This window comes from Mustela nivalis (assembly GCF_964662115.1).
Source record: "Mustela nivalis genome assembly, chromosome: 2".
NCBI classification, from domain to species: domain Eukaryota; kingdom Metazoa; phylum Chordata; class Mammalia; order Carnivora; family Mustelidae; genus Mustela; species Mustela nivalis.
In genome coordinates this window covers 160,674,687-160,686,926 of record NC_139021.1, presented here as the reverse complement: position 1 = coordinate 160,686,926, position 12,240 = coordinate 160,674,687, and the positions used below count along the sequence as shown (strand labels likewise).

Below are 12,240 nucleotides of genomic sequence, written 5' to 3'. Positions count from 1 at the left end.
GTCCTTTCAGAGAAAAATGAAAGATCAGACCTCCAATTTCTCTTCAGTTTCCTGCCAAATTTTACCGAGCTTTTTGGTTCTATAACAGATTCAGAGAAGGGAGCTAAGCAATGCCTTGAATAGGTCATTCTCATATTTATTTATTTATTTATTTATTTATTTATTTATTTATTTATTTTAAAGAAATAAATTTTAAATTTTATTTATTTATTTAGAGACTGTGTGAGAGTGGAGAGGTCAGAAGAAGAGCAGACTCCCCTCCGAGCAGGGAGCCCGATGTGGGACTCCATCCCAGGACTCCAGGATCATGACCTGAGCCAAAGGCAGTTGCTCAACCAACTGAGCCACCCAGGCACCCTAGTCATTCTCATTTTTAGAGGAAAGGCCCTCTCCCTTTGAGTTTGAGGAATTTTACTGGGTAGTAGAAGGAAAAAGTTTTCTGACTTCCTGGCTGACTTACCTGTGTTCTTCCAGGGACAATGAGAGGGAGATCTTAGCCTGCATTTACCATACTAACTGCCTGCAGCTACGTGGCTGCTTCTCTCCCCTCTAGCAGTCCATGTGCCACTGATTGTTGTTGAAGGCCTATTCTACTCAGCACTCTTTCTTTAGAGATCTGGCATTATGCTAGAGCAGTGAACAGTTTAGACAGGTGGCATGGAGAGCAAACCTTTTTAGTCAAATCTTCTTGGTTCTGTGGAGACCAGGAGAGGTTTGTCCCAAAGGTAGAACCATTGCAGGGGATGGATTTCATTTCCCAAGAACTTGCTATGGACCAAATTCTTTGATTATTTCTCTATCATCAGCTCATAGAATAGCAGTAGCTGGTAAGCTCTCTCAAGCCCTGAGAGAAAGAAGTAAAGGTAATAACGCAGATTTACGCCCGATGATGTTCTTGCTTGTGGTATCAGAGTTTGATCTCTCAAGCTGTCTCTTCCCACCTTACGGAGAAAAAGAAACGGAGCCAAAAAAATCATATTCTCTAACTAGTGAATAAACATTTGAAATAGAGCAAATAGCCAGAGTCCAGTGGGAGAGATAGATGGAGATTATCATGAAAATCCTCTGAAAAGCCTTTATCTCTTTCCTCCTCATAATTACTATATGTTTCAAATCATCCAGAGATTAATTTCTCATGATTAGGGGTTAAAGCAGAAGGGCATGGAAGTGGGAACAGGGTGGTAACAGTCTCTTTCAGAGAATGGAAAATTGGCCTTGAGGTATGAGCATTCATTGTAGAATGTATTCTGGGGCCCCTGGCTGGCTTAGTGGGTGGAGCCTGTGACTCTTGATCCCATTGGAGTCATGAGTTTGAGCCCTCTGTTGGCCATAGAGCTTACCTAAAAAGGGGGGAAGGGAGGGTTCACATCATAGAAGGTATTCATTGAATCTTTTTTTTTTTTTTTTAAGATTTTATTTATTTGAGAGAAAGAGAGAGAGCAAGCATGAGCAGGGAAAGAGAGTCAGGGAGAGGGAGAAACAGACTCCCTGCTGAGCAGGGAGGCCCAGCAGGGAGCCCAACATGGGACTCTATCCCATGACCCTGAAATCATGACCTGAGCCAAAGGCAGGCACTTAACTGAGTGAACCACCTAGGTGCCCCTCATTGAATCTTTTTAACACCCCGAGTCCCAAGCCTGGAGACCCACCTGATGGCTGCAGCCAAAGAAAGCCCATGGAAGATTAAAGACCTTTGTATTTCAGGCTTCTAAATGAGTACTAAATAATTAAAATAGCAACCCAGGGGTGCCTGCGTGGTGCAGTTGGTTGAGTATCCGACTCTCGGTTTTGGCTCAGATCATGATCCTTAGAGTCGTGAGAGCAAGTCCTGTGTGGGCTCCGTACTCAGGGCAGAGTCTGAGATACTCTCTCCTTCTCTCTCTGCCCCTCATGCCTGTGTTCTCTCTCTTTCTAAAATAAAAAAAAAAAAAATAAATAAAATAATAATAATAATAATAATAATAATAAAATAGCAACCCAAACTAGATTTTGCTGATACTGAGTTTGGAGTGGTCTGTACATTTTGGTGGTAGTAGATACCAACTATAGTAGGGCTGAGCAGGATCTGCAGCTGCTATTGGTGGAAACTGACAAGCCCCGAGGCCCTGAGGAACCTGGTAGTAATGAAAACGTAAGCATCAAACCAGGCTTTCACCAGGTTACCTTTCCAGCTCTCTACAGATCATGCTTCCCACTTCTTAGGAGTGAGTATGAATTCCTTGAATGTTTGTTCTCTGGAAAATTAAGCTTAGCCTGTAAACTAAGGAATGTGCCCCAGGTTAAACTAGCTTACCAGTACAGGAAGAGCACTGGATTGGGAGTCAGAAGATTGTCTTGCCTAATTCCAGCTTTGTGTTTTTGGGTACTTTACAATCTTTCTGGATATGTGTTTCTTCATCTGTGAAATGAGGGCCATGGATGAGGTAGGTGATTTCAGAGGTTCCCTTCCAGAACTATTATTCCTATGGTTCTGTTTCCATGTTAACACTTTGGCAAAAAGAGGTATGGTTGCCTTCCATATCACTCTCCTTATATATTAGTGAGAGCTCCGGACCTTCTTGGCCACCATTTCATTCATTCATCTTATTCAAATGCATCAGGTGTTTCTTACGTCTGTTTCTTTTTTTGTTTCAATCTCAATAGCCTTCATTCTTTGGTACCTTATGTTGGCTGGATCTTATGATTTATATTTTTATGTTTATTTCATATGCTATCTTTAATCTTTATAATATCAGAAAAAATTGTATGATGATGACTGTTTCCACCGATAAAGAAACTAAAGCTTAGACAGATCTAGGTCATATGAATACTAGATGATGATACCAAGATAGGAACCCAGGTTCCTCTAACTCTGTAGCCCCTTTCTATTACATCCCACTGCACTCTTGATACATTCCATGTTTATTTCCTATTCTATAAGAAGTCTCTATTGTCATCTTGTGGTTTCATCCTCATTTGGCAGCCTGGTTTCTAGGGAAAGCCTCACATGTTGCCCTGGCCAGAAGTGGGCTGGTGGCAGCCTTAAACATACTCTGCCCAGATAGGTTACACTGTAGGTGTCAGTTCAGACTGAGAAGGAAACGAACACAAGTTTGCTGTCAGGTCATATCCTACTACTTAGTTGTCTGCTAATTTTCATTCTGGGAATTCAGTCCACCAGATATTTGAGACTAAGCAGCTTTTCAGGCACAAGGCATAGACTTCTGACATTAAGATTGGATAGCCATTTGCCAGGAACTTTTCCATTGGTGATACTTCTTTGCTGCTATCTTTAGGCTAGAAGTTACTTTCCATTTCAAAGGCTCTGTTAAAAAAAAAAAAATGGGGCACAGGCTACTGAATAGTCTGTGGGGAATGCCTATCATTGTGCTTGGGGAAAGGTGTGTGTGTGTCTGAAACCTCTTCAGCAATTTGAACTTTTTTTTTTTTTTTTTTAAATAAAGTTTGTGCACTGGGATCTCTCTCCCTCCTGATCCTGATATGGCCAGGAGCTTCACAACCTATATTACGCAAAACTGGCCTCTTTGGGCATCTCTGCTCAGTTTTCCTTTAACCTTTATCCTCTTGCATTATACCAAGATTGTTAAGCAGTGGGTACTGGACATTCTTTGACTTCTAGTTAATGCATTGCCAGTTACACTCAGGATGTAGGGTCATTATGGAAGCCTGCTTTCATATTGAATAGAGAAATTAGGTTTCTTCTTTACCAGAATCTGAATGAAGGCATACAAGGCCCTATCTCCTGGCTTGTGGTTAGAACTATCTGGGGATAAGAACTACCAGATATCTATTGTCAACAGAAAGAACTTTTCATTGTAAAATTAGTAACCATTTATTAGATATTCCTTATGTGCCAGACACTGGACCATCATCTCATATCATCCTTATATCAGCTTTATAAGGGTATCGGGTAGGTAATGTTATCCCCATTTTACAGATAAGAAAACTGAGGCTCAAAGAGATTAAGTAATGTGTATAAGCTTACATTAGCTCACTAGTGGTTGATAGGGGACCAAAATTTATGTCTCTCTGACCTTAAAGCCTAGGTCAGGCCCTTCTCCTCTAGAGACCTTAGAGGAGGGGTTTAGGTCCCTTTCCCACTCCCAGTTTGTTCTTCCCTTACCTGAGGCAGAGTGTTTCAAGGCAAAGAAGAGGGCATATGATCTTTGAAACTGAGGCCATTTGTGTCTTCCACTTAAATCCAGAAGCTGTTCCTTTGTGATGAAGAATTATTTATACACATAGGTTCCTTGGGTTAGTTTGAAGTAGGTAAGTAGTACTCCCTGGGCTATGAAGACAGTTCCTCTCGAGTCCCATGAGCTGTCCAGGTAGCTGTGTAGCCATTGGGATGATAATGTTTTTATCAGTTTTATGTTACTTTGAGGAATCAAAATGTTTATTCCCATGTGCTTTTAGGAAGGTGAGTTCAAATTCCATTTTATATGGATACCTGAGTGGCTCAGTCAGTTGAGCATCTGCTTTTAGCTCAGGTCATAATTCAGGAGTTCCAGGATCAAGTCCTGCTTCAGGAAGCCTGCTTCTCCCTCTTCCCCTCACCCCACTTGTGCTCTCTCTCTCTCAAATAAATAAATAAAATATTAAAAAATACCATTTTGTAGAGAGATAAAGTCTGAGGCTCAAAGAGGTTAGGTAAATTGTCTAAGATCCATAGTAAGAGTGGGATTCCCAGTTAAGTTCTCTTTCTGTTAGGTCCCTTGCCAGAACCCAGGCTTCTGTCTACTGAGGGCCATATGTGGTGGTGTAAGGACTCCTTAGAGAGCCTGTGGCTTGTTACTGTTTTTCTGCTTTGGGGGGACTACCTTGAGTTGAGGTGGTGGGCATGGTTCCAGGAAGCCCACAAGCCCAACAGCCTGATGACAGAAGGTGGGCTTGCACTTGGTAGATAAGAGTGTTACCTGATGAAATGGGGAAGGACTTTTGGAATGGCCAGGAAGCCAGAGACTGAGATTGCAAATTGTGGTAAAACCTAAGGTACAGGGGCGCCTGGATGGTTCAGTGGGTTAAGCCGCTGTCTTCATGTCATGATCTCAGGGTCCTGGGATCGAGTCCCGCATCGGGCTCTCTGCTCAGCAGGGAGCCTGCTTCCCGCTCTCTCTCTGCCTGCCTCTCTGTCTACTTTTGATCTCTCTCTGTCAAATAAATAAATAAAATCTTAAAAAAAAAAAAAAAAACCCTAAGGTACAGGCACTCTGGGAGATTGCCTTCTGCCTGAGTACTGCCCTCTGCCACATCCCATGCCATTGTGGAATGGGAAGCCCAAATGGGATGTGCTCCTGAAGTCTGAAGCTACAGAAAGCAAAGTCCTAGAAGAGGAAAATAAGAAGCTTAGTGTTCCAGAGTCCCAAGTGGGCTAGGGCCCAGACCTAAACTTAGAATATCATCTTCTCCTGGGGATTTAAGAGAGGTGAATAGAGTGGGAGATGGAAAAGGCTGAATGAACTGAAGGGCAACTTACCTGTGGTTAAAAAAAGAAGAAAGGAAGACCTGGATAAGAGGACGGCTGAAATCATGCACTAAGTCCAGCCAGGCCTCTGGTTTTCTTCCAAAGAACTGATAGCTTAAGGACGTTCTCTGCTTTCACCTCCCTTAAAAAATTGAACTAAATTCTTCTGGAAAAAGCCAAATTTATTGAGAAGTGAAAAATCCCTGTTCTGAGTGAGATCTTAGACCTTACACTTGGCCATGGCAAGAAGAGAAAGCCCAGGTGATCAGGGCAGCATGACCTAAGCCTGAGGCTCTCAGGATATATAGTATCTCTTGACATGCTGCACCTTCTTCTCAGAATTGGCTTTAGCATGGTTTTTGCCTTAACCTGATATCCCTTACAAAAGGCTGAGCCCGGGATGCTGGGTCATTGGCATTGCTGAAGCTGCCCAGAGTTCAGGGTTAAGGAAGCATGTATTATTCTGTTCTGTCTGGTTCCTGGGGGCAGTTCCATCTTCCTTTTTGGGGGGTTTGAGACATTCAGTTCTGGATCAAGACTTTGGCTCTAAGTATTTTGGCTGCAAGCACAGCCCGCGTGCATGAGAGAGCTGGATTATCCTGTGGGTGACTGCCACTGCTGAGTACCGGTCCTCCTGCTGACAGAGCTGACAAATGGAATTAGAAGCGAAGGAGCCAGCTGATAATAGGGTCTGTGGGTCACAGCCAGGCAGAGTGACCTTGAGGAGCTGCGTGTCTGGAGGAAAGGAGACTGAACCTGGAACCTAGGCCAGACCTTTGCCCTAGCTGTCCCTTTCCCCCAGACTCGAGGACACATCCTTCCCTGTGTTCTCCATCATTACTCTCCCCTCAGAAATTCTTGGCAGACAGAAGTGTCTGCTACCAAGTGAAGTGTATCCTAGCATAAGACTGAATTGGTAAGAACAGCCCGGAGGTACTTTGTGCCCCCTCAAGAGGCAGTCTTCAATCCCTCTGACCAGTCCTGACTCTATTTTTCTCCTTGCCTTCTGTTAGAATTAAGACTCGGGGTGCCTGGGTGGCTCAGTGGGTTAAAGCCTCTGCCTTCAGCTGAGGTCATGATCCCAGGGTCCTGGGATCAAGCCCCACATTGGGCTCTCTGCTCAGCAGGGAGTCTGCTTCCTTTCCTCTCTCTGTGCCTGCCTCTGCCTATTTGTGATCTCTGTCTGTCAAATAAAATAAATAAAATCTTAAAAAAAAAAAAGAAGAAGAAGAAGAAGCCTCACAATGGGACACCTGGGTGGCTCAGTCAGTTGAGTATCTGTCTTCAACTCAGGTCATGATCCCAGGGTCCTGGGATCGAGTCCTGCATCAGGCTCCTTGCTCAAAGGGGAACCTGCTTCTTCCTCTGTCTGCCCCTGCCTGCTCCTTGTATGCTTTCTCTCTCTCTGGAAAATAAATAAATAAAATCTTAAAAAAAAAAAAAAACATTAAGCCTCACTCATTCCTCCCAAGTTCCTTACTGAGCTGGGAGCTCTCCATGACATCATAGATTTCCCTCCCTAGTCAGATCAAGTTACAAAATAGCTAGCACCCAGATTACCCCGGTGAATAAACACTCGTTCCATCTCCCATCTCCCTGGTCTTGCCTTTCTGCCCAACTCACTACTTGATGTAGTGCCTTTCCCCCTAACTGTCCTTACCTTTACTTCATGTTCTTAACAATTGAAGTCACATCAGAACTTCCTTTCGGAACCACAGAGGTCCACGGTTCCTGGAGTCAGTGGAGGTCTGAATCCACCCACCCCCACAGAAAGTTAGAGAAAGGGGAGAGAGCCCTTATCACAACAAAAGGTGCAGTCAGCTTTAGCTTAGTCAGGAAAGTATCCCTTACATCCCAAGCCTGGAAGGCCTAAAAGTTCCATCCAGGCAATGGATGGGAAGACTTGAGTTGGCATGGAGAGATGAAAACAAGTGGCAGATGGTGCTGAGGAACATCCCGGGACTGAAGAAATGTGGTTCCCAGAAAGGGAAAAAGGAGACATTGGCAAAGTCTTACTCAGCAACTGTGACAACCTGGCCAGAGAAAGCTGCAGGATATGGCTGAGAACACACTGATGGTGTCAGGATGCTACTGAGCTCAGACACTCACTGTTCTGGCACCTCTTCTCGTGCTCTTTTACCATATCCCGAGTAAACAGCCTTGCTGGCCCTGTGGGACGGGTGAGGAAAAGCCAGGAATAGAAGAAATTAGAAAATGGTACCAGAGGGCGCCTGGGTGGCTCAGTCAGTTAAATATCTGCCTTTGGCTCAGGTCATGATCACAGAGTCCTGGGATCGAGCCCCACATTGGGCTCCCTGCTCGGCAGGGAGCCTGCTTCTCCTTCTCCCTCTGCTGCTCACTCTGTTTGTGTGCTTTCAAGTAAGTAGATAAAGTCTTAAAAAAAAATAAATAAATGGTCCCAGAAACCTGAGGAATTGCTCTGTGTGTCCAGACTTTTTTGTGGGTGATAAATAGTGAGCATAGTCTTTGGAGGTATTGCTCCAGACTGACTCCAACCCAGCAGGGCAACAGGAGGGGTGTGGGGACTAAGTGACCTAGGCTTTGAATGGCCTAAGTCCTGCTTGGCCCTTGACCTCCCCCAGGTGCTGGAGGTAGTACGAGCCAACTATGACACGCTCACACTGAAGCTACAGGATGGCCTGGACCAGTATGAGCGCTACTCAGAGCAGCACAAGGAAGCTGCCTTCTTCAAAGAGCTGGTGAGTCTGCCCCGCCTCCATCCCTGCCTGTGTGTTTTGAGGGCCCTTTCCCAGCCAGTGGGTTATACTATGCAGGTGTGCATCTGGGGAACACAGTTTGCCAAAGGCTGGTGAAATAAAACTTGAGGGGTCTGCTGAGATTGGGTATACCACTTCTCTTCCAAAGTAGCCCAGGACCAGGCAGTGAGAGAAGATATTCCCCAGGGTACTGGTGCCAGGCAGGGAAGGGTGAGGGTTAGGACTCTCTGAGGCAGCGTTACCCATCCATCTCTCTTCTGCGGCCATGGAGACAGCCCTTGAACAGCTCCAGCTGGGCCTGGGGTTTGACGCGTGTTCCCAGTGGCAGCTCTGGCTCATTACTCCTTATCCTGTCCTCCAGGCAACTAATGAGAGTCATTGATTCTTCTCCTCCTTATGCAATCACTTCTTCCTAAATTCCTAACTGGCTCCTGGTCTGAATGCGCGCCCCCCCACCCCACCCCACAATCTAGTTCTCCAGTCTTCACCCCTACCCCCGCCCCCCCCTCTCAGTCACTCAGCTTTCTGCAGCCCCCACCCTTGGCCACCTGGAGCGAGTGAGCATTTGCTCTGCCTCCTACTCCACCTCCTAGTCAGCTCTGCCACAGAACCAGGCTCTCCCTGTTGGTGGTCTCTCTCCTGCCCTCTGCTCAGAGCTGCTGGGGAGGCCGGGGGCGGAGCTAGGCCTGCCTGTCTCAGTCCTGCCACTCCACCTGCCTGGTTGTAAGTGAACATTGTGTCTGGGACCAGGACACACTGTACCTCCTTCCCGTAGCTCAGCCCTCCCACTGCTCCGGTAGAACGCACCTCAGACGAGACCTTTTACTTCCCCATGCCAAGTTTGTGATGAAGGTGCTGGATTGTAGATTATCTGTCTTGTGCTAAATACAGCCCAACTCTGACCCTGACATGAGAGTCCTGAGATTTTGGACTTCCCCAGGGTGAGGAAGGTCTCTGGAAGTGAGTGAAATGGGAACAGGCAGAAGCCATTAATATAAAGAGAGCAGAGTCTAACATTTTTACAGGGCGCATGGCAAGTCTTTAAGTTGATATGGGGGTTTTACCGGGGGACCAGACTTCACAAAGAGGGTAGGACATTGGAGATGAAAAGAGTGTAGAGGAGAGAGGGGGGCTCTGTGTCTGGCCCTTTGGTACTAGCTTCACCTGACTCAGTTTTCCTTATATCTGTACCTCTGACACAAGGGAGCAAAGAGGGTCTGGTCCCACTCGGAGCTAATGACCTTGAACTGCCTGCTGGTTGCCAGGCTACCCTTTCCTCTGCCTCCTGCCTGATGACTTCATTACATTTTCCATAGCTAAGCTGGAATTGGAGGAAAGCTCCCTGGCCTTTGGGACCCAGGGTAAATCCACATACTTTTTCTCCCTTTTCCCTACTTTGTCTCTCATACAGCATTCACTTCTATTTCCCATGAAATAGAAGTGCAGTGGATTCCACCTAGAACCCATTCAGAGTAGGAAGTTTGGCCCTTTGACTCCTTCTCCACAGGTTCTTTCTCCACTGATGCAGGTGACACTTCCCGCAGGGGTCTCAGTGTGTGGGGAGAAAGCGTGAGGGGAGCAGTGGGGACAGAGCAGGGGTATGCCCATCTTTCCTCTAAAGCACGGGCGCTTCTTTGTGGTTTGGAAAGACTACTGGGCTGGGAGTTAAACCTGGGTCCTGCTTCCAAGCCTGGGACTCGCAAACTATGACCTGTTTCCGGTCACTGGCCTCCTTGCATTGTACTCCTGCCATCTATTCCAAACAGGGGCTGTATCTCTAGGTGTTCTTTCCAACCCAGAAAATTAGATGAATACAAAGAAAGAGTGAGAAGATCAGAAATTCACTTTCTGGCCTCATTTTCTCCTCCTCTGTCAGACCACTGACCAGACCTTGTCCCCCTCTGCATGGCCTGGCTGAGGCAGAGACAAAGGTCTGAGCTCCACCTCCTTCCCTGTCTGTGCTTACCTCTACTTCTTCAGGTGCCCAGATGCTCTTCTCACATCCACTAAAGTTTCGTCTCTCGGCCCCTCTTCTTTCCTTCCACTGAAACATAACTATTTGCTCATTTGCCTGCAGAAATGATAGCTATTAAAGATTCATCTCCTAAGAGAGAAGCATGTAGCACTGAATCGTGGCTTTGTCCCTCAGGCGCTGCCCTCTGTTGTGTGTAACCAACCGTCTCCTCTGTTTTCTCTCTGCTTGTGCCCTCTCACCTTCCCCAACCCTTTCCCAGGTTCGATCCATTAGCACCAACGTCCGGAGAAACCTGGCCTTCCACACACTCAGCCAGGAAGTCCTGCTCAAGGAATTCTCCACTATCTCCTGAGGCCACGCATATCTGAGCAGCTGCTGACTGCCCTTACCCATGAGGCTCCTGGGCTGGAGGGGGACTGGGGAAAGGGGCAGTCCCCAAGGTTGGAGAATAACACAGATACTGAGTTCTCTCCGTGAAGGCCGTGCTTCAGTGGAGCTTGGACAGCAGGGGCCGGGGGGCAAACCTGGGATAATCTTATTTGGGGAGGGTTTGGGTGGGCACAGGGAGAAGCCTTCAAGAATATGGGGACTTCCAGCGTGGGCTCCCTGGATACCCCCTCACATTTCCAATTGAGATTACAAATTGTGGCTGCTGATTAATTTTCAGGAGCTGTTGGGGCAAGTCTTAGGATGGTGCCAGTATCCCACGAGTCAGTGGTTCTTCGAGGCTTCTAAAAACAGACTCTCAGATGTAGATGGAGTCAGTTCTGCTTTCTTTGGGCCTGGGGCTGAGCTGGGATTGAAATCTGTGTCCCCTGTACCTGCAGGCACTCTGTCCATAGTTAGGACCCTTAGCTCAGCTCAAGGTAGTGTAGGAATGGAGGACCTTTTTTTCTACTTTCTAAATCTGGGAGACTGGAGATTAGAATCTGCCCAGTGCCCTGCTGTCCGGCCACCAATTTCTGGATTTGATTCTTGGCAGCAGGAGTACCTATTACCTCCCCTGCCTTCCAACCCATTGATTGGTCAGCACTGTAGGGTCACAACCTTAGCTTTTAATTTTCAGTCTGGTTTAAACTGTCGTTAGGGTGTGTGTGTGAAATAAACATTGACAGGTTTTCTGGAGCCCTCAGGTGCCTACTTTGCTGGTTCCCTTTCCAGCAGCCTCCCCACCTTCCCAATCACCTTCTCCTCCGGGAGCCTCTCCTGCCTCTGCTGAGCTCCTCTCCACTGTTCCGCCCCCTCAGCCCCCTCACCCGGCTGTTGTTTACATCCAGCCTGCCTAAGAATTTCCTCTGGGGAGGAATCTGTTCCTGCTGTGGTCTGGTGCCTGGAAGGGAGAGAACCTGCTGGCGGCAGGGAACCCTCCATCTGAAAGGGGCCAGGTGAGCATCATGGCGAGGCCATTCTGTCTACCCATATTCTGGGTGGAGCCGCAGGCAAATCTCCTGGCCTTTGGGAAGTTGGCCCATGTTTCCTCCTCTGGACAGCCTCCACTGGACTACTGTAGGTTTTCCCTACCCTGTGGCTGCTTTCAAAGTAGCAGCTGCTCTGAGATCTCCCCCCTTTTAAAGCACTTTCTAAAGCCCTCCGGCTGACAGGGAACAAGCAGCACAGGAAGACACTGGGAATAGGTGCAGGAACCAGCAGTGAGAGCAGGTCTGGGACCTCCCTGGCTGCTATTCCACTTAGCTTCAAATCTCTTTAGGATACTTGCCTTCCAGAGCTGTGGTTCCAGCACTGAGCAGATATGCGCTAGTTCCAGAGAATCCACCAGCATGCTGCCATGTGTAGACGCAGATTCCTGAGCAATCCGGTTGGGTCATTGAACACTAGATGGGGTAGCTCTGCCTTCGGGCATGTAGTGTTCTCCACAGTGATAAACTCTAGAGGAGCTGGAGCTGGAAGCTGATGGCAAGTTGAAGTTATTAAAATTGATTTGTATGGGATGGTCTTTTAAGCGTCTTTTGTTTGTTTCTTTCTCTCATCTCTGTTACTCGGACCTCATTTCTCAATGACAGCATTAAGGTCATCTCCCAGGTGTTGGTCCAGTCTGCCTAGGG

At 47.0% G+C, this 12,240-nt stretch overlaps 1 protein-coding gene and 1 long non-coding RNA gene across 3 annotated transcripts in view; one reads left to right on the top strand and one right to left on the bottom strand.

The window, feature by feature from the left end:
• The window catches only part of ARMH3 (armadillo like helical domain containing 3), a 184,172-nt gene extending 172,046 nt beyond the window's left edge, over positions 1 to 12,126 (top strand). For both annotated transcript variants that reach the window (XM_082722373.1, XM_082722374.1), the window contains exons 25-26: positions 8,068 to 8,184; positions 10,437 to 12,126. In XM_082722373.1, coding sequence (XP_082578499.1) covers positions 8,068 to 8,184; positions 10,437 to 10,529 — 210 coding nt within the window. In that variant the 3' untranslated portion in view covers positions 10,530 to 12,126. The remainder of the gene's footprint in view (positions 1 to 8,067; positions 8,185 to 10,436) is intronic.
• Positions 1 to 12,240, bottom strand: part of LOC309860359 — a 108,908-nt gene that overhangs the window by 52,448 nt on the left and 44,220 nt on the right. The gene's annotated exons all lie outside the window — the stretch shown is intronic.